This window comes from Coffea arabica, chromosome 8e (assembly GCF_036785885.1).
Source record: "Coffea arabica cultivar ET-39 chromosome 8e, Coffea Arabica ET-39 HiFi, whole genome shotgun sequence".
In the NCBI taxonomy this organism is placed as follows: domain Eukaryota; kingdom Viridiplantae; phylum Streptophyta; class Magnoliopsida; order Gentianales; family Rubiaceae; genus Coffea; species Coffea arabica.
In genome coordinates this window covers 50,937,173-50,958,578 of record NC_092324.1, presented here as the reverse complement: position 1 = coordinate 50,958,578, position 21,406 = coordinate 50,937,173, and the positions used below count along the sequence as shown (strand labels likewise).

At 36.1% G+C, this 21,406-nt stretch overlaps 1 protein-coding gene across 1 annotated transcript; it reads left to right on the top strand.

The window, feature by feature from the left end:
• Positions 1-3,847: 3,847 nt before the first annotated feature.
• LOC113703294 (lysine-specific demethylase JMJ17-like) lies at positions 3,848-20,915 on the top strand. Its single transcript, XM_027224611.2, has 34 exons — positions 3,848-4,217; positions 4,366-5,737; positions 6,593-6,650; positions 7,614-7,736; positions 8,482-8,539; positions 8,648-8,784; positions 9,995-10,153; positions 10,254-10,340; positions 10,888-11,064; positions 11,203-11,355; positions 11,443-11,634; positions 11,741-11,812; positions 12,019-12,114; positions 12,352-12,438; positions 12,518-12,634; positions 12,722-12,929; positions 13,022-13,086; positions 13,393-13,451; positions 13,546-13,677; positions 13,761-13,920; positions 14,005-14,340; positions 14,764-14,943; positions 15,234-15,295; positions 16,715-16,793; positions 17,337-17,486; positions 17,593-17,726; positions 18,173-18,293; positions 18,380-18,453; positions 18,794-18,938; positions 19,133-19,282; positions 19,810-19,905; positions 19,988-20,083; positions 20,192-20,394; positions 20,616-20,915. The coding sequence occupies exons 2-34, from the start codon at positions 4,407-4,409 to the stop codon at positions 20,860-20,862; spliced, it is 5,544 nt and encodes a 1,847-aa protein (XP_027080412.2). The 5' UTR covers positions 3,848-4,217; positions 4,366-4,406; the 3' UTR covers positions 20,863-20,915.
• The last annotated feature ends 491 nt before the right edge of the window (positions 20,916-21,406 follow it).

The following is a 21,406-nucleotide window of genomic DNA, read 5'->3' as shown; positions in this document are numbered from 1 at the left end:
CTTGAACTCAAACTCAAACTCAGTCAACACGAGTTTGAACTCCAATTTTAACCGAGCAACCTTGCGAGTTATTGGATTAAACTCGACTCGTTTGCACTTCTACATTATATGGCATAAAGCCCATTAGATGATTTTATCTCCTTTTCTAAGTGCAGCTGGTTTTGCTTATTAGAAATCCATAAATGAATCGGTTCAGTGGAGAACGGGAGATTATTTGGAAAAAATATTTTCTTGTGATATAATATGTATGAGATAAAATGGTGGTTATGACTATAAAAAGATAGAAAACGTGTTTTTGATGCAAGTGAAATAATATTAGACAAAAAAAAAAGTTTAGTAACCAAATAGTTATTATAGACCCTACTATGCTTTTCCAATTTATGTTAAATCCTTGATGATCCTGAAATTGTATGTTTAGAGACTAAATAATCTGAATTTTTCTATCAGGTGATTCAATAACTAAGGGAGACCTGTATACCCCAAATTAGACTCAAATCCTTTTGAATACCAAAACCTTTATCGAGGAGCCCATAGTTGACGTTAGAAATGCCCCTTGTATGGCAAGGACATGTTTTAAAACCCAAAACTGGTCTCTTGTAGTTTGGGTTAATCGCATTTACCTCTCCTAAGATTGTCCAAATTATAGAACAGACCTTCTATATTGTCTTAATGATAATTGAACCTTTTCACTAGCTAATCATATTCGAAGATCCCCTCCCATTAGTTAATTGTTGTTAACTATTACTTAAATTGAAGTAAGTAAATTAACTTGTTTTGTTGAAACTATTAATCATTAGACCTTTTCCCTTGCCATTGTTTTTTCACCCTATATTTTTTTTTTCACATCCGCCCTATATATTATAGCCAATGTAACAAAAACCCCAATTATGGGGCCTTTTGCTCAATCACCACTACTGTATAGCTGGTATGAATGGTAACATTTTTATTGTAGAAAACTTGATGGTATCCGAATTCTTGGTTGCATTACATGCCCATCAAATGCAATGTTTCTATGCAAAAGATTTGCACTTTATATTCATGATTTTTTTTTTTTAACCGCTACAAAATTTCACTTAGTTCTTCTTGTTTAATAGTCAGTACTATATCTAGTTCTAATGGATAGTCGATGGATGTAAAGAAAAAACAGGTTGGAGAATGATGTAGCACTTGAAGTGTGAGCTATAAAGCACATTAAGGAAAATATGAGGGCTAAAGAGGGTTTTCTTAACTTTTTCACTCTATTTTTTTTTTCACTTTTAGGTACCAAGCACTTGTCTTCCATTTTAGTTTAACTTTTTAATTCAAATGATATTTGGGGGGGGGGGGTGATAAATATTTGGCTATCTAAAGGCTTAGATTGCAATTTGGTCAGCTACAATTAGGTTACACAGCAAGAGGCCAACTTTCCACCATTTTTAGTATCATTGTCGGTCTTGTTCTAGTTGCTTTAGATTTTACAAAAATTTGATTATCAAAACTGATTATGACGAATAATTAGATCAACAAAAGCTGTTCTTTGCATGATTATAGATTTTAGCTAAAAGCTCTATAATTAGAATACAAGAGCAATCGAGAACATTACAAAAACTCACGAATCCCATCATAACTTACGAGGGAGTTAGTGTGACTTGGATAAATTCACAGTGACAAACTTGTAATTGGACAAATAATGGGAGATAAATGAAATTAACCCATAACTAGTCTTGGCCTTTAGCCTCGCACGAAGCTATTGCTGTGTGACTGAAGAAGCATGTCGAACCAACGTAAATGCTTCAAAGGTTACAAAGCCTGTGAGATACAATTACGTGCATTATCCGATTGAAAAATAGTCACAAGTCCACAACGCTATCACTAGAGTCAACGGTGAATCCAAATTGATAACAACTTCCTTTTTTGGTTGCTTTTATAAAGGCGGTTGTGTTACTGTTACTGTTCATTACATGAGAAATTAGGACAATTTGTTGAACTATTATCCAACATATATATATATATATATATATATATATATTTTAAAGGAAACTCTAATTCTATTTATGAAACCTTCATATGCTTCAATTTGATCCTTACGGATTATTAGATGCGCAATGACTCCAGCAGAACTTTGACGACTTGCTAGCACTTAATGAACTATTCTTATAGTTCATGATAATTGTTAAGGGAAAGAAAACCTTCGAACTTAAAACAGACCTATGAACCACACGAGTGCCATTTGGTAGAAGGGGATCGGAATGAGGAATTGAAATAATTCTAATTCTTATTGTTTGGATTATATGTATTGGATTTAGCATAGTGGAGTGAATCATTAAAATTTAGAGATTTTCAATTCCTAACAAATTGAAGGGTTTTGGTGGATTCTCAAATTTGTTTCAATTTAACTGGAGGACATCAAAAAGGAAAAGAAAACATATTTGTTTTTACCGCTTTATCAGCCCAACCTCTATGGTAGCATCTTACAATCAGATTTTCTTTTTCATCTTTTATCCTATTTTTCAGAATAGATTTTCATTATCATCTTTTTCTCGTTTTCTTCTCGCTTTACTCTCCCCTTCAATCCTCCATGGCAGCAGCCCCGCCTCATATGATTTTTTCTCTCATTTCTTGTCAATCTTTCTTTCATTTTCCCTTTTTTTCTCTTTTCACTATCTTCCTCTCTCCTCTAATACTCCATGGCAGTCCCTCCTCTCCATCTAGTTATCTCTCCTCTATTTTTTCCCCTTATTGTGCAAACCTTTCTCTCATCTTTTGTTAGTTGCTCTCCCATGCTCTACAGATTGTAAGGTTGATTGGTGATGGTCAGGTGGAGGTTCAAGAGATTTTGGTAAAGCATGAGTACTTAAGGGTTGGAAAGAAGCAAGAAAAGGGAAAGAAGGAAAAAAAAAAACAAGTTAATTTCAAAACCTTATATACCAAACACTAGTGATTGTAGTGATACTCTAAATCAAAACCCATATTAAATTTTTGGACGTGATTCCAATTGCAATTGTAATTCCAATTCCTAAACTTAGACCAAAGGTCCCTTTGGTAAATTTTCATCTTCTCCAACTTCAGTTATATTTTTAAAAACTTGTAATTGGATAAATATAGAAAGAGAAAATTATTTCCTCGTACAATCATTGATCTCAATAGTTTCAAATTGATCTCCCCTCCAACTATCTTCACATTTTAACTCCTTTTTTTTAATATATAAAAGGTAATAGCTTGCACAGCCTTTAGCGGACTTGTCGATTGAGCTTTAATTGATCATATTTTTTCAATCTTAGATGGCACAACAATGCCATATTTTTAGGTCACAAACTTGATCGTGGAAGTCGGTGAGATTAAAAGAGAATATGAAATGCATTGTGAGAAATAAAAGCATCACACTCAAGAGATTATACTGATACTACTAGTGATCGATATACACTCAAAATATAGGCAAGGACTAATTATTATTATTATTGTTCCCTTCTAAAGATAGTAAGGCCTGCTCTAACATTTGCAACAAATGGCAGCAAAAAGGATTCCTAATCCAACCAAAACTTTTCAAGTGAAACTTCACATTATATACCGGCATGCTGCCAAAGCCTCTCTAAGTCATTGACCAATATTTAGCACCTTCTTTTATCACTTCAATACCTTTGCCATCTGTACACACTCACACACCAAAAAATAAAAAAAAAAAAAGATCCAAACAGGAAAAAAAGAAAAATAAAAAGAAAAAATAGAGAGTGATGCACAGAAATCTTGACTTGACTAAAAATCCTGACCGTCAATCCGATGTACTTTTACTGGTGATGCGTCCCCGAAACCACCGATGGGTTCGTTGAAAACCTCAGACGGTTTCATAACGAGTAATCAGCACATTCCGAAACACTCTCACGCTCTCTTTTATCAAGTCACCGAACACGGCTCCATCACAACCGTTGACGTGTTCACGTGCGACTCACGCGGTTCTATTGAGAACAAGGAGAATCTGATAGAAAGATCCCTGTAGACATTTTCGTAAATATCCTCAAATTTCAGTCGCAAGACATTCACGATTGCGCCAGTTTTCTTGCACCGTAACCTAAAAAGAAAACGAACTTGCTAAAGTCTCAAGGATTGAGAGAAACACACCCTCTCTCACTTTAAAACTTCCAAATAAAAAAAGAAGGAAAGAAAAGATAAAAAAAAGGGAGAGAGAAGTTACTTCTCAGAGCTATTAATCGTTCATTTAATCATATTTTCTCCGAAAGAAGGTATGTTTAAGACCCTTTAATTTTTTTTTTCAGTTCATATAACATGTTTTTAGTTGAAAGCTGTTAATCCATGCATGTTTTTTTCCCCCTTGGAGGACACACATTTTTTGGTCCAGATATTAATGTGAATTCAAATTTGTTATTGTAGTGGGATTTATTTATGGTTTGAGATGAGAGATTGAATTATTGATGGGGAAAGGGAGGCCAAGGGCTGTAGAAAAGGTTGTTTTGGGGCCAAGTACTTGTGTTTTATCCAGCGGTTCATTGAATGTCCCAGCAGGGCCAGTGTATTATCCAACTGAGGATGAATTTAGGGACCCTTTAGAGTTTATTGATAAGATCAGGCCTGAGGCTGAGCAATATGGGATTTGTAAGATCGTTCCGCCTAAGTGCTGGAAACCTCCTTTTGGTTTGGATTTAGATTCATTTACATTCCCCACAAAAACACAGGAAATTCACAAGTTACAGGCGCGATGTTCCTCATGTGATCCAAAGACTTTTAAGTTGGAATACAATAGGTTTTTGGGGGAGCATTGCAGTAGGAAAGCAAAAAAAAGGGTTGTCTTTGAAGGTGGTGATTTGGATTTGTGTAAATTGTTTAATGCTGTTAAAAGATTTGGAGGGTATGACAAGGTTGTGAAGAATAAAAAATGGGGGGAGGTTTTCAGGTTTGTGCGCCCTAATGGGAAGATCACAGACTGCGCCAAGCATGTGTTGAGTCAATTGTATTTGGAGCATTTATGTGAGTATGAAGAGTATTATTGCAATATTAATAAAGGAAAAGAGAAGACTTGTAAAAGAGGATTGCAAGGGGGTAGAAAAAGAGGTCGGGAAATTAAGGTTTCGAGTTTTAAGCGAATGCGGAAGAATAGTGAGGGTGAGAAAGTTGAAGTTCGCAAGCAAGAAAAGGAAGAGTTTGATCAAATATGTGAGCAATGTAGAAGTGGGTTGCATGGGGAAGTAATGCTTTTGTGTGATAGGTGTAATAAGGGTTGGCACATATATTGCTTATCTCCACCTCTGAAGCAAGTGCCTTTGGGTAATTGGTACTGCTTGGAGTGCTTGAATTCTGAAAAGGAGAGCTTTGGATTTGTTCCTGGTAAAGAGTTTTCCCTGGAAGCTTTTAGGCGTGTGGCCGAGCGAGCGAAGAAGAAATGGTTTGGATCAACACCTACGTCACGGGTACAATTGGAGAAGAAGTTTTGGGAGATTGTAGAGGGATCAGTTGGTGAGGTGGAAGTAATGTATGGCAGTGACTTGGATACTTCCGTATACGGGAGTGGATTTCCACGTGTAGCTGACCAAAGACCATCATCAGTTGAGGCTGAAGTGTGGGATGAGTACTGTGCTAGCCCATGGAATCTTAATAACTTACCGAAGCTACCTGGTTCAATGCTTCAAGCAGTGCATCATGGAATTGCTGGGGTCATGGTACCCTGGCTGTATATTGGGATGCTATTCTCATCATTCTGCTGGCATTTTGAGGACCACTGCTTTTACTCGATGAATTATCTTCACTGGTACACATCCTTCTAATTTTGGGCACCATTCTCGTCTTGTGTAAATTTAGATGTTTATTGGCTTGAATGTAAGTTTAGATGATTATTGGGTTGTAGCACTGGCTGATTACTTTGTGACGTAAATGCAGAACTTTTTAAAAAATTTCTGCTACTCATGTTATATCTGTATTGAGATGGGGGAAATTTTCTGTTAAATCATTCCATTTAGCTGGATTTTGGACTTTGAAATCCAGTTCAAGCAAGATATACCTTTGCTTTCAAGCTTCTGCAAATGCAAAACTTTTTAAAAAATTTCTGCTACTCATGTTATGTCTGTGTTGAGATGAGGTAAAATTTGTTAAATCATTCCATTTAGCTGCTCTGGACTCTGAAATCTGGATGCAAGCAAGATATACCTTTGCTTTCAAGCTTTTGAAAATCTTTCGTGTTATTTTTTTTGGTTCCTCAACTATTTTGTTCTTTTGAAAGATCACAGCCTTCAATGACAAATTGCAATCTTAACTTAAATGACCACGTCATCTTCCTGCAATGTAGCTGTGGTTTTTATGCAAAAAAGTTGGATTTTACATTCAAATTTTGTGAACTCCTGTTTCTTTTTTACTCTTTTTTATGAGTTTGTGTCCTTTCATGTAGAGCTGTATTTAAACTGAGCCTGGGTGAACTTTCAATGTTTAAATGAATTTTGCTTGAATATCTTTCATTCTCAAATCTTGTGAGCCCCTTTTTCTGAAGAGATTAGTTGTTTGAATTAGATCTTAGTTGCTTGCGAAGAGTAACAAGCCTTGTTTGACCTTGATAAGCTTGATCTTAAGTTTGTGAATTAAATTCGTACTCACTGCTGCTCATTTTGTTTAGGGGAGAGCCAAAATGTTGGTACAGTGTCCCTGGCAGTGAAGCCTGTGCTTTTGAAAAGGTACTTTAATGGATACATTCTTTTTGATTTTGCTGCTTCTCTGAAGTTAGATTAGTTTTATGTATTTAGAATTAGAAAATTGTAGCTCCTGTTAGACAACGCTCGGTGCCATTCTTGTTTTGCTGCAATGGATTCTGGACATGACACTAGAGTCATTTGCTCTTCTTCTCTGCCTTGTTAGCTCTCTTTCATATTTACTAGTGGTTCCTTGAAAGTCATGTTTTCAATGGGTGAAATTAACATGCATAAAAAATCATGTAAAATATTGATTGTTGTAGATAGATGGATGATTGCTACTGCTCCGCAATGTATTTCGGCTCTCAGTGTCTAGGACCTCAGCCTGCGTTTATGCCTCTTCTTCCTAAAAGCAGGACTGAGAAGTTGTTGAAATCCTATATGTCTTGAATTATAGATGTCATAAGTACTTATGGGCTTGTAAATGCATCTTTCACTAATGTTATAATGGGTTGCAGACTGAGTTATTTCCTCTACGTTTATCAACTTTCTATGGGATTAGATGTGTGATTTTTCTGGTTGTTGGATCTAAATATCTGTTCCTATACCAAGCTCTGATTTATCTAAGCATTTTAGAGCTTGCTATACTTTTTCTGGTAACTTGTCTTCAGTTGCTATGCTCAAGTGCATTTGTGATTTTTAAGGTTATGCTGCTTACTTTTTGAATTATGTAACTTGGTTCCCACTCTCACCCTGCAAGGAGAAAAAATACGAAAATAAGGCGATCACGTACTTTTAATTGAATTTTTTAATGAATCAGAATGTGGATAAGAAAGTGTTTGGCTGTAAGGAATTATGCTTTTGGTGCTTTACCTTGGTTTTTCTATCCCTCAAATGTGTGTTACAAAGTTTTCATTGGTACTTGAATTAGCAGTTCTTTTTGCTTTTGGCTTTTTATTCCTTTTTGTCAAGTGCATGCTTGTAGAAGTAATTTTCATCTTTCTGTAGGTGATGAAAAACAGTCTTCCTGATCTGTTTGATGCACAACCAGATTTGTTGTTCCAGCTTGTAACCATGCTGAATCCTAGTGTCTTGCAAGAAAGTGGTGTTCCTGTTTACAGTGTGCTTCAGGTGATGTTCTACATTGTCAACACAGTTATGCATTGCATATTCTGTTACCGTGATGGATGGATTTGAGATGCATGGTACTCTGAACTCTTTTAAAGGTTTTCGTCTTTCAGTTATACATCTTGAGAGGCTGGAAGCTAAAATTTAGAGTTTGAAGAGTAATAGTAAACAAAAAATGTAATTTGCTCTTGTTAAGATAATTCTGTAATGTTCATGTATATTAAAAGTTGTGATTTAATGTAATTGTACTTGCGGAAATACAGGATATTCTCAAGATAATTCTGTATTGCTCATGTATGCTAAAATTGTGATTTGTTGCTATTATGCATGTGGAAACACAGGATAAAAACTCTTTCCTTATCCCATTTTTGCTTCTTTTACAGCCAAGCAAAGGTCCTTGTTGCTAGAGCTTGGCGAAGTCCTTTTCCAGAACACAAAATGTGGAATTTGTTATATTGGAGTTGAGCAATTCAAATATGCAGGATTGCCATCCCCAACATATAATTCATAAAAGAAAGACTATGCATGATTTGTTCTTTTGTCTTTGAAAGTAATCAATAAATAATTGAAATCTTGGTGAAGTCTTTCATCTCTCTCTCTCTTTTGGAACATGCCCTTATTGTCATAACTTTCACTTTGCTTGCAAAGTAATAACTCATTATAGTGCTGTAAATGGTGTAAGTGGTATTCCGCTTCTTCTGTTGAAGGTATATTTGAAATACTAATTTTTGTAATTGCTTTTCTTTAGGAGCCTGGAAACTTTATCATTACCTTCCCTAGATCTTATCATGGAGGCTTCAACCTGGGTAAGCAGAAATGTGGTTAACTTTTGATTCAATGGAGGTCTCGGTCATCTAGTTGCATGATTGTAGATGACCTCGTCGGTTAATTTTTGATTAACTTTGAATGAACAGGACTAAATTGTGCTGAGGCAGTCAACTTTGCTCCTGCTGACTGGCTGCCTTATGGAGGTCGTGGAGCAGAACTATACAAACTTTATCGCAAACCTGCTGTATTATCCCATGAGGAACTCCTATGTGTGGTAGCAAAGGTCCACTTCTTCTCCTTTTTTCCGGCCCCCTCCATTAGGCACAGTAGTTTATGGTCTTAACTTAGAAGGTGGAGAATTAAACTCCAAGCATGCAGTTTGATCCATGAAGTCATCTTTAGATTGTCTTACTTTATAGTATTCAGAAAGCCTTTAGTTGTGAGAATGTGATATTTCCCTTGTTTCATTTGTTTTGAGCTTTTAGGTGGTTATCATTTTTAATTGAGTCATTCTATGGTGAATTTAGTGTTGCTGCTTTTCATATTGGAAGAGGCTTATATAAAGTTCTAGCTCGGGCTTTATTAGCAGCTAAATTTTGTTTTTGCAGTTAATTCTGTGTAACTTGATTCATAAGAACTTTCAACTGATAGTTGGAAGAAATATTTCTAAAAGTTGATGAGCATCTTTTTTGCTATTTAGTTTCCTAAGATTCTTTTTTTATTTTGCCATTTACGGTCTGTTTGATAACATAAAAAAGTGCTGAAACTGAACTTTTTCAGACATTCAGACATTTTGAGTATTTGATAAATGAAAATCTATCTATTAACTTATTAAGCATTCAGTTATAAATGTTTATCAAACAGTATAAATAGGTTTAGCATTAAAATTCAGGCATTCATATATTTCTTTTCAATGCTTAAAATTTAGCAAATTAATTGTTTCAGTATTCATATTTTAGAATTCAGATTCAGTTTTATCAAACGGAACCTTCGTTTCATTTTTGTGGGGCCTTATGTGTGGTCATTCCCCCAATTGGCGTGGTCTCTTTTTAACTCTGGAAGAGCTGGCACGTGGGATTGAATAGAAGAAACATCTGCTATGCATGCTTATTTATTGTTCTCCATTAGTATCCACATGAGCTAATTTTGTTTCTGAAAATGTCATTTTGATAAATTATGCCTTTGTTTAGAAACAAGTTCATACTCACTAATTTAGTGATATAAAGAATGAAGTTAATGGTTAGCATATTCTCTGGAACATTCTGTGATATTGGCGAGTGGTTCATAGCTTCGGTATCCACTGTTACTTGTGACAAATTTAACTTGCCAAACAAAAACTGTATTCCTTGCTTCTAGTCTTTTGTTTTATTGAGCTACTCATGTGAATAGATCTGTAATCTTCATCATTCTGGCTTTCACTTGTTCGTCGTTTGTTTTTCTGTCCTTGTTCCATGCTATTCTGGTTTTATAGTTGGAATCCATCTTTCTTGCAGAGCAACTTTGATAGCAGAGCATCAGTCTGCTTGAGAAAGGAATTGATAAGGGTATATGAGAATGAAAAGGTCTGGAGGGAGCAGCTTTGGAAAAATGGGATTCTTCGTTCTTCTACCATGTCACCTCGTAAGCGTCCTGAACATGTTGGTAGCGAAGAGGTATCTCTGTAACTTGTATCTTGTTCATGGAGCTTTAATAAGCTGCAGTATTATGGTTTGAGGAACATCATTTCTGATCAGTATGACATAATGCTTGAAGGATCCAACATGCATCATATGTCAACAATTTCTATATCTTTCTGCTGTTGTTTGCCGCTGTAGACCATCAGCTTTTGTTTGTCTAGAGGTAAGGAATCTTGAAAGACTCAGGCATTAATTATTTACCCATTTTCATTTGTTGTTTTGTTATTACAAGTTTTTAAATTGCTCTCCATCAATGAAAAACTAAGATTTTTACATCAAGCTTCTGCAACATAAAGGTTTGGGCTGTATATCTGTGTAGTCTTTTTCTGTCAGTTAACAGATTTTTGTAAGACTCTTAGGCCCTCAGCCCAAGTTAGCTGCTTGGAAAGATATAGGTATCATTGTTGTTTGTTTGTGCAATACAAACTCTGAGGTTCACTACTATTGCAGTTATGGTTCAATATCGTGCCCATGTTCAGATTTTTATTTTATTGCTTTTATCTTCTACCTTTTGACTTTATACTGCTTTTGTCATCCAATTATTTCATTTCCAAAATTGAAGGATATTATGGCTTGTAAATTATACACTTCAAGTCATTTTCAACCTTTTGGAAGTATGTTCTCCTTGAATTGGCTGGTTAACAAAATGCTAGAACTTTCAGCTATCCACCATCCCAATAGTTGCTTATTGTTTCTTTCATATGATGCAGCACTGGGAACATCTTTGTGAATGTAAGGCTAGCAAGCACCGTCTCCTTTATCGTCATACTTTGGCAGATTTGAAGGCTCTGGTGCTTATGACTGATAAACTCAGTTCTGGGGATCAAGACAGAAGCTTGCAAGGGCAACTTTCTTCTTCTAATGAGTCAGTTGCTTTATCAAAGAAGGTTTGGAATGCATTTTCTTTTACTTTTCATGAGTAAAAGACAATGAAGTTCTTGTTTTTTCCTTTCTTTTCTTTGGCATAACAATCTGTTAGGTTTATTGGCATTGTTTTCTAGCTGAAATGACTTCATCCCTTGTAGATTAAAGGGGGATGTATCACACACGTTCAACTTGCTGAAAGATGGCTGTCAAAGTCCTGCAAGATTCTTCAGAGACCATACTCTGCTGATTCTTATGCCAGTGCAATAAAAGAAGCCGAACAATTCCTTTGGGCTGGTTCTGAAATGGACCCTGTGAGTTTCAATTTTCAAACCTACACTTTGTGCTAATTCAAAAACTCATTTCTGTACTCAAGAAATTATATATTCCTTGTGGTATAGGTCCGAGACACAGTAAAGAACTTGATTGAAGCTCAGAACTGGGCACAAGATGTAAGAGATAGCCTTTCTAAATTGGAATCCTGGTCACATGATTGCCATCAAGGTACAGGGAGGGTACAGATGGATCATGTTAACAAGTTGCTGTCTGTAGATCCTGTGCCATGCAATGAGCCTTGCCATCTTAAACTTAAGGTTCAACTCGATGACCACCACCCCCGCCCGCACGCGTGCGCGCGTGGCAGGTCTTCATTTATGATCTCTATCTCCCTTTTATCATTTTTCGCCATTTTGTGTGTAGGAGTACCAACAAGAAGCTGCGAAGCTGATTGAAGAAATTGATTGTGCTCTCCCTATGTGTGGAAAAGTTTCTGTAAGTATGCTCTTCGAAATTAATGCCTCCACTTTTGGTTGTTAAATTGTGCTTATGACAACATATATTTGGTGGGCGGTACTACTGCAGCTTTGATGACTCTATTGCTTGGCTGGTTTTCCTTTGCTTTATTTCAAGTTGTAATCTGTTTCATTTCATTTAATTTTCCCTTTCCCCCAGTTGATGTTTGCTAATGCCCACCTCAGATAGCTGATTGGGAGATTTTATATTCCAAGACCTGTGTCTCACCTATGTACGTGAAAGAAAGTGAGAAATTATTCCAGAGGATGTCTTCGGTAAAGGTACTTCCTCTAATTATTTCTAGGTTATGCTGTCACGTTATATTAGAGAGACTTGCTCAAGATGGGTGGGAATTCCTTATATTAGGATATTTATGTATTTTATCGCATATTGATTGACTAGATGCTATGGTATCTTTGGCAAGCTTTCTTCCTCTTTATATGCATTCCTGTCATGGTTTATATGGTCTATCTGTTTCATTTGGATTCTTATCTTTTGCTACCATTGAGGCTCTTCAGGTTTGGGTTGAAAGTGTCAGAAAATGCTTCAATGAGAAATTGCCAGGTGCAGTTAACGCAGATATCCTCTATGAGTTGCAGGCTCAGGTGATTTTGGTAGATTTTTTAATTTGCTGCTTTATTGCTTTTATGTTTGGGTGTTTAAGTTTCTGTTTCTCTGTATCAGATGTTGGAGCTTAAAGTCCAACTTCCTGAAAGTGAAATACTTTTGGATTTGATAACCCAAGTAGAATCTTGTCGATCTCGGTGTAATGAGATTTTAAAAGATTCTATAAGCCTGAAGGTCAGGACTTCATAGATACTGTTTATTCTTCACACAGAGGTGTTCTGCACTGAAATTTAATGGATGCTGGAATTGATTTTTGTACAGGAACTTCAGCTGCTTATTGAAGGATATGATGATTTTACTTTTGACATCCCAGAACTAACACTTCTTAGATGTTACCATCATGATGCTATGTCATGGAAGTCTCGTGCGAATCAAGTTTTGGCGAACATTGATTGCCGAGAGGATCAGGAAAATGTTGTTGATGAATTAACATCCATTCAAAGGGATGGGGTGTCATTAAAAGTTCGAGGTATTTTCCCTGCATATGGCTTTGACTTTTTCTCATTTCTCTGGATTTTGGTGCTTACTATTTTTAATTTACCCTTATAAAAACAAATGTAGTTGAAGAGCTGCCTCTTGTTGACATTGAGCTGAAAAAGGCCTGTTGCAGGGTGAACGGTTTGAAGGTAGCTCTCCATATGCCATTCTTTGTTTGTGTGTGTGTGTGTGTGTGGAATATCCGTTGGTTCATTAGTTCCTCATGTGTTGTGTGTTTAATCCTGCATTCAGCAATTTAACCTCATTTATATTCCCCATTTTAGGGGAAAACAAATTTTTAGGTTATGATTTCTGATTGTTGACCTGCCCATTTTATGCACTCTACTCAGCATTTTTTTTTCTCAATTTGCAGTTCCTGGCATTTTTATTTGAGCTTTACTTGTTTCTTTCTTTTAGTTTATTAATTCACTGAAAGTATGTAAAATTTTGTATAGGCACTTCAATCTAAAGTGCAAATGAATTTGCTTGAGGAATTGATGGAGGAAGCAACTATGTATGTTCCTTATATTCCTTAGAAACTTGGAAGACTTTATATGTTATTTCATTTGCATGCTAATTTTGTAAATCTCATATCCAACATATGTCAGGCTACAGATTGAAAAAGAGAAGCCATTTGTTGATATTTCTGCGGTGCTTGTAGTTGCTAAGCATTGGGAAGAAAAAGCAAAAGATGTTCTTAATCAGGAGGCTGGGATGTCTGAATTTGAGGATATTTTAAGGTTTTATTTCTTGGTATACTATTCTATTCAGTTGTTTTTTACTCTTTTATTTTCATTTTTAATTTTTTGACTTGGTAATTTAGGATTTCTGAAGATATACGTGTTATTCTCCCTTCACTTGATGATGTTAAGGATGCCATGTCAATGACAAAGACCTGGTTGAGCAAATCCAAGCCATTTTTGTTTTCTGATTCATCTGTTTCACATGCCTCAAGTTCTTTGCTCCAACTTGATACCCTAAAGGTTTTTTTTTTTTTAAATATCTTCTCTTCTTCTTTTGGGTGTCTAGACATTGGATGCTTTCTGATGCTCCATAAAATTTTCCAGGAGTTGGTTTCAGATTCAAAGTTTCTGAAGATATCTCTCAAAGAACGAGAAATGCTTCAAACAATTCTAAAACAATGCATGGAGTGGGAACAAAATGCCTATTCCTTGCTGAATGTTGCAGTTTCTCTGTTGAATACTGATGTTATGCCTTGTGGAATTTCTGGTAGTCTGGTTTCAAAAATTGAAAGTCAATTGTTGTTATTGAAATCCATCACTCAAGCTGGTCTATGTCTTAAATTCGAGTTTGCTGCTATGCCAAAACTGCAAGATGCATGTTCTACGCTTCAATGGTGCTCTAAAGCTCTTTCTTTCTGGAATGTTATTCCCACGCTTCAGGTTTGTGATACTTTAAATGTTAATGGAGAAAAAAAATTTGTGCATGTTAATAGTATGTTTTTTTTAGCTGGAGCCAAGTGGTGGCTGCTAAAGTGTGGGTTGAGTCTGGGTTTTTGCTCAAACCTTCAAAAAGGTTGGATTTTGGATATTCATATCTTTAAAAGCAGCAAAGTTGGTCATATTTTTTCTGTTTTAGATTGATGAATTATGTCATGGTTGATGGTGATGATGCATATTTTCCTTTTTGGTTATTCCCCATCTTTTAACATGGATGACTTGCCTATATCTAAGATTTCAAGAATTGTGATTACTATTTAGGTTATAACATGTCTTTTTTGTCCACAAGATTGCATTTATGATTTTATTGTTCACATGTTATTATGGCCAATGCATTAAGGTTATACATCTCTAATTTTGTTATAGGAAGCTGAGGCATGTTTGGAGGATTCCCACCATCTACCTGTGACATTTGCATCCTGTGCTTTACGGACCTCACTATTTAGTGGAATAGATTGGCTTAGGAAAGCCTTGGAAATTCTCCCTCCATGTAGCAGTAGACAGATCAAGTTGAGTGATGCTGTGGAAGTTCTTGAGCTGTCTGAGGTATATGACATGCTTGTTTATTTCTCTACCTCGTTTAGAAACAATTTCCATCGCATCTGGGCTCATTTAACGGGAATTAAGAAGGGGGTGTGCAGTATTCTCCTAGGGGTTTGTAGAAGCTTGTATTCATAGATCTATGTCCCCTATATATTTATGGCAAACATTTTCTAGTTGCACCTCAGGTATCATGCTAGGTTCGGATGTTACCTCTGTGTTTTCTGCATTTCTGAGTAATCAATTCATGCGTGTTTCTGTATGTACCCTGTATAATCTGATGTGTCAAATTGCAGAAAACTGTTGTCTCGTTCCCTTTGATGATTGGTCATATTCAGAAAGCTGTTGAGAAACACAAGTGAGTTTCTTTTATGTTCATACTCCTTTGACAGTGTATTAGCTATATGTAATTAGAAAAGCTATAGTCTAGATGCTTTATTTTGTTAGTGTACTTATTTTGTGCCGAGGTTAAAGCTTATATTTTATGAATTCTGAATAGAAGCATGAAACTATAATTTAGATGAGAATAATAGTTTTCCACCAGCTGGATTTCTTAAATTCTTTGATCTCTGTGATATAATCAATTGCACTATTGTTGCTTGCGATAGTTCAATGTGCATGTAGTATAATTCCTGTTGAGGTAGTTTGGTAAATGAAAAGATGGTGAAGAGACCCGAAAAAGAAAGCCTTGTGAACATAGAATTTATTTCAGGAAATTAGACCCTGCTCTCAAAAAAGAGTTTCTTGCTACTAGTACTTCGCTGAAGAATTACCCTGGGGAAGCTCTATAAAGGTGTCTTATCAATATCACCTTAACAGTTGAGACCACATTTTATCTTTTCCTGCCCCCGGGATAGAAAGATACTTCTGTGAGCCCAACAAGAAAGCCTTTTATGATTTTCCTGCCCCTTGGGATTCTCCTTTGTTTCTTTCATGGAAATTTTGGAGACGTTGCTCAAAACTAGTGGGCTTCACGGAGGTTTGTTTATCTGATTGAAGGTCACCCTGCAATTGTCTAACTAATGCCTAAACTACATTTATACTTCCACTTTCTTATAAAAACAGTGCTTTGACAGATACGCAGCGGTACTCTGCAGTTTAGGACTACTCCCCCATTTTCAGCAGCCAGAGAACCTCCCCCATCTTTGTCTTTCTTTTAAATTTTTCATTTCTGTGTGTCTTCAGCTTGATTCTTTATTTTGAGCATTCTTTGCTTTCCTAGTTAACTGCTTTGTTGTTTGTCACTTTCCATTCCGATCAAAAAGTTCAAAAGGGAAAAAGTGAAAGAAAGAGAAGAAGAACTTGGTCTGTGAATGTATTCAATATTTGAAACTTTAAAACCTTTTTAAGCATTTACAATTGCACCATTTGGCCTTGCACTAGTTTAGATATTGTAGAGTCAATGATATGTTAAGGCCAGCATCATCTAAATTCTTTTCCTTGCAAACCTGTAGAAACAAAATTAAACATAATGAGGAGGATTTTTTTTTTAATGTTCAACAAATTTTTTTCTTAAACAAGTAGGAATTGAAGAAGATAAGTTATAGCATAATTTAAACTCAAAGTATGTTAAGCAAAAAAGTTACCGCATAATTTAAGCTCAATTTTTTGTTAAGAAAAAACCTGTTTGATTATCTGCCTTCAGTAAAGAAAAATAAAGAGAGAAGCAGCCCCGTCTAATCTGAGGGCGTGATTCTGTCATTTGAATTCTTTCTTAGTTTTTCTGTTGGTTTTTGTCAATCTGTTTATGCTTTAATGAGAACTCGGCTGTTTGTAGCTTGTGGCTGGAGCGAGTACATTTGTTTTTCAACCAGGACTGCAGTGATAGATCATGGTTGTCATTGCTGCATTTAAAGGTAAAAGACTGTTTCTTGATTAATTCAACTTCCAGAAATACCTATCCCTCATCATTCCCAAAAAAATACATAAATGAATTTTTTTTAAAAAAAGTCATGTATTCTATTATTTTGGTTTATCTTATTCTGCTGGGGCGGAGTCTATCCTTGCAGTCACAAACTTCTTGGATTTTCCCATGCAGTACCCTGCTTCTGTAACATCATCTGTCTGACCTGGTTATGCTTGTTTTGTTTTCGATGTTATGTGATACTAAAGGCGTTAAAGTAATGAACCTTATTCTCTGCTTAGCTTTCAGAAATCTAGTGCATTTGCAAGGTATGCTTATATGAGCATGTACATGTAGTCTTCCAAACTTTGGAAGTTGGCATGACCTTGTCATGGTAACCTGCTGTTCCCTCTAAGCTTGCATTGTAGTTGAACTTGAATTTTGGCCATTTACCCTCTCAGGTGGTACCCAGAGTTTGCAGTGTTATACAGGATTTTAGCATAGCATTTTATCTCATGGTGGTTAATCACTGATTATCTAATGGATGCATGTTTAGGAAGTTGGAAGCACCAACGCATTTAATTGCCCAGAACTGGACATGGTCTTGGCTGAAGTGCAAAAGGTAGAGCAGTGGAAGCAGCATTGCAGGAACGTTGCTGGGGCTTCTGCTGGCGATACAAATTTGTTGACTTCAAGTCTTTTAGAGGTTTACTTAATTCATGCTTTGTCATACTTCTCTGGTCACGTTTAATAATTTACTGACCTATGCTTTCATTTCTAACTGTTTGTGGATTCTCTTAAACATTTTGCAGATAAAGAAAAGTCTTGATAGATCGTTCTACATCTACAACAAGTTTAACTCCTGCAAAACAACAGCTTTATGCATCTGTTGTTCCCAAAATTCTGATGATCAGAAGCTTGTTAATTGCTGTATTTGCAACGATTGGTTAGTTTCCCGGTTGCTTAGTGATGACTGAACATTCCTGCTTCACTTTGGAAAAAGAGCTGTTTGGGGATATTTTTTCATGATCTTTCTTGGGGATTTGGTTTCTACTCTTTTTTTTTTTTTCCCAAACGGTATTCTTGTTATACATATATGAACTTGACAATACAAGATTTTAGTTACATAAAGGGACCTTAGCCCTATTATCCTCCTGTATACTCTCTTTGAGCCACAGGGGGAAACTTTGTTTCCAAATTACCTTGGAAACAAGTTTAGATGCAAATTGTGCCACAGGGGGATTTGGTTTCTACTCTAATATTGATATAATTTGCTTTCTTCTGGGGACCAGGGAGGAAGGGCACCATTAGAAATAAATAAGGAATATCTTTATGAGTTATCTAGGTCTAAAAACTTCTGATTTCAGCTTGTCCCTTGGCTATTGTATACAGTTTTCACCTACAGTGCATTGGGTCATCACTTGAAGATGCAAAAAGTGATACAACATATGTTTGCCCTTACTGCATGTTTGTGAGAAGTGGAAAAATCTCTAGGAGCAGATGTGGCATTCTGGTACGAATAATGTTCTGTCAAAGTACGTTTGTTCATGCAGTGCTAAGTCCTTTCTGAGTGTTTTTTTTTTTTTTTGATTTGTGCAGAGATTTGGGCGGAAATGTCCTGATTTGAATAAGCTCATTGAGCTTTTATCAGATGCTGAGGGTCTTTGTTTATGGTAATTTCTCTTAACGCGTTTTATTTTTGTGTGTATCGATTTTCATCTAGATGTCATAATTTTTGTGAAATTTGATAAACTGTTTTCTTGAGCTTCTTCCATATTCTAGAGGTAGCACTTAGTATTTCCTGTTTCTGAGATAATCTACTCTGCAAACAGAGAGCTTTATTGTATAACGTGCTTTTTTGGCTAGCCTTTTTCCCTATTTCAGGTCTCCTGTTGTTTTATGAAGTTATTTATATCTTTGAAACACTTTTCATTCTTAGTCAAGGTCAGTTTTATTTATACGATAAAGGCGATAATCTGAACTTAGTCAGTGACAATGCTATGCTATTGACAGGATTGAAGAAAGAAGTGTACTTGACCAAATTGTGAAGAAAGCTCTTGAATGCAGGGCTTGCTTAAGGGAAATAGTAGATTATGCATTATCTTATCAAGACAGAGATCTCAGTGGTTTCTCTGATAAACTTGTGGTCGCGTTGAAGGTTCTCATCATTTCATCTTATACTGTCAACTTCTCAACTTAATTTGCTTAGACATCTGTTAGTGGGTGTCCTATGTATTTGATAGCATCCTCTTTTTCAGTTCTTCTTTTGATCATGGTCATGGTAAATACAAGGTATCCTTGCCTTGTATTCTTTTGTGTATTTCTGATTGGAGCAGTTTCCATCTTTCATAGGCATTAGATAGTGCTGGCATTTGTGATGGTGAGGGCAACAGCAAATTTGAGCTTGTATTAGCAAGAAATTCATGGAAGGTTAGAGCACAGAAATTATTAAATGGTCCACAAAAGCCCTCATTGCAACAAGTCCAGAGGCACTTGAAAGAGGTATAACCCTTTAATTGTTTTATGAGATCTGTAATGTAACTTTTAGCATTTGTGTACTCTCTCTCTTTGTGCGCTGATGAACTGAATGATTATTTATGTGTTCTCTGGTATATGGGCTGTTTTTAGTTGTGCATGATTACGTAAAAATGGGGATACAATTTCCTGAGATTTTCATGAGCATGATCAGAATATCAACTCTTGTGGTAAGCATGGATTAAATAGATATCATGCAATTGGGTTGGACAAAATTTCAGGAATACCAAGGTCCTAATACTTGACTAGAATATTTGAAGACTATTATGACCTCTTTGGATTGGAGCTTATCAACTTTGCTGAAAGTTATTCATATAGCATGTTTTTTGCAACTTTACTGAAGATGACAATGATTTTGTACTGACATGTTATAAACCTTGGTTTTGTGCAAATACAAAATTATTGCCCTACTTTAGCACAAACATGGAATTATGGCTAGAATGCCATTCATGATCATAGGCGTATAACTGATGACATTTTATGTTTTTTTCCAGGGTCTGGCTATAAACGTTCCTCCAGAAGATTACTTTACAAGGAGACTAACAGAAGTGAAGCATATTGGCCTGCAATGGGCTGATACAGCCAAGAAGGTCTGGCATATTGCTGTAGTATCATATTATAGGATGGTTTTACTTTTTATTGTGCAATTGCTCATTGTCTTCCTGTCAATAGGTCTCGATGGATGGTGGAGCACTGGGACTTGATAAAGTTTTTGATCTAATTGCCCAGGGTGAAGATCTACCATTGGTCTGTGAAAAGGAACTTAAGGTAACAAGAAACAAGTGTTTGAGAGCACGTAGGCACCTCTTTTTCTTTTGAGCGGTCGCATCCTCTATTTTTCATTGCTCTTACACTCTTTGTGCTCGGTTCATGCAGTTACTGAGGGATCGAAGCATGCTTTATTGTATTTGCCGAAGACCGTATGATCAACGAGCAATGATTGCCTGTGATAATTGTGATGAATGGTATCACTTTGATTGCATCAAATTATCCTCGCCACCAAAGATTTACATATGTCCAGCATGTGATTCACATGCCGGAGAAGATGCGTGTTCATCGACGCCGATGACTCAGGAGAGGCAAGTCCCTGGTGCTCTTAATACATCCCATTTATTGGAGGGAGCTTTTGGAGTGTTTTCTTTGTTGTGCAATTTGTTGCTCTGGGATGTTACAGGCAAAAAGTTTTCATTATTCCTTGATGAATAAATGAAAGACGATTGATTCTTTAGTTTTGTCATCGTGGTGTTTGTCATCACTGATGCTGATAATCTATGTTGATTCTATTTCTTGGATGATTCAGCGGATCTACCAGTGGCAAAGTGGAAGAGCCCCAGACGCCTTCTCCAAGTCGCACAGAGTTTAGAAAGAAGTCAGGAAGCACCAAATCCAGTAGAAAAAGTCATGTGCCAGTAATAAAGGATGCCTCGAGGCATGCAAGTGGTATCGAAAGATTGCTATGGAGAAATCGAAAGCCTTTCAGAAGACTGGCACGAAAACGTGCAGAGCTCAAGAGCCTCTCTCCATTCATTTATGTACGAAATAGCTGATATTGTTGTTGATAGACATCAATTTCATTCAATTGATTCAATTGATTCTTACACGACCCCTCCTTGTTTTTTCTAATTTAATCTACTTCGTAGTCTTTAGATAACCCAGAATAGAAAATAAAATAGAGGGCCATTTTTTTCTCTTCCTTTTTTTGAACAATGACTTGGTGGATTACATTTTCTCCATTTTCAAGTCAACATGGCTTCCGTCCATGCTGATCAAAATTTGGCAATTATCTGAACTTTTACGTATGCTGGGCCATTTTGGTTGTCACGATGCAGTTGGCATCACTTCTTGTAGTAAATATTTTTGTAGCAAATTTTGCATTCACTGTCTTTGGAATCGATATCCTTCTTGGAGCCGTGTCTGGTTTTTACTTTTTAAGTTGTAAGTGTAGGGTAAAAGTCGAAGTTATAGTGTTAACTTATTAGGACATTCCATGTCAAGTTGGCTATAATGTTAAGGACACAAAAATCAAAACTCAAATTTTCTATGCTAGTTTAGACTTCGTTTGGAGTTGCAAATACTTCTTATAGAACTACT

Bases quoted from the DNA above. Each gene is read 5' to 3' on its own strand.
- LOC113703294 (XM_027224611.2), top strand. From the start codon at position 4,407: ATGGGGAAAGGGAGGCCAAGGGCTGTAGAAAAGGTTGTTTTGGGGCCA. The intron at 10,154-10,253 runs GTATCTCTGTAA...TAATGCTTGAAG, and splicing joins AACATGTTGGTAGCGAAGAG to GATCCAACATGCATCATATG. The intron at 11,813-12,018 runs GTAAGTATGCTC...TGCCCACCTCAG, and splicing joins CTATGTGTGGAAAAGTTTCT to ATAGCTGATTGGGAGATTTT.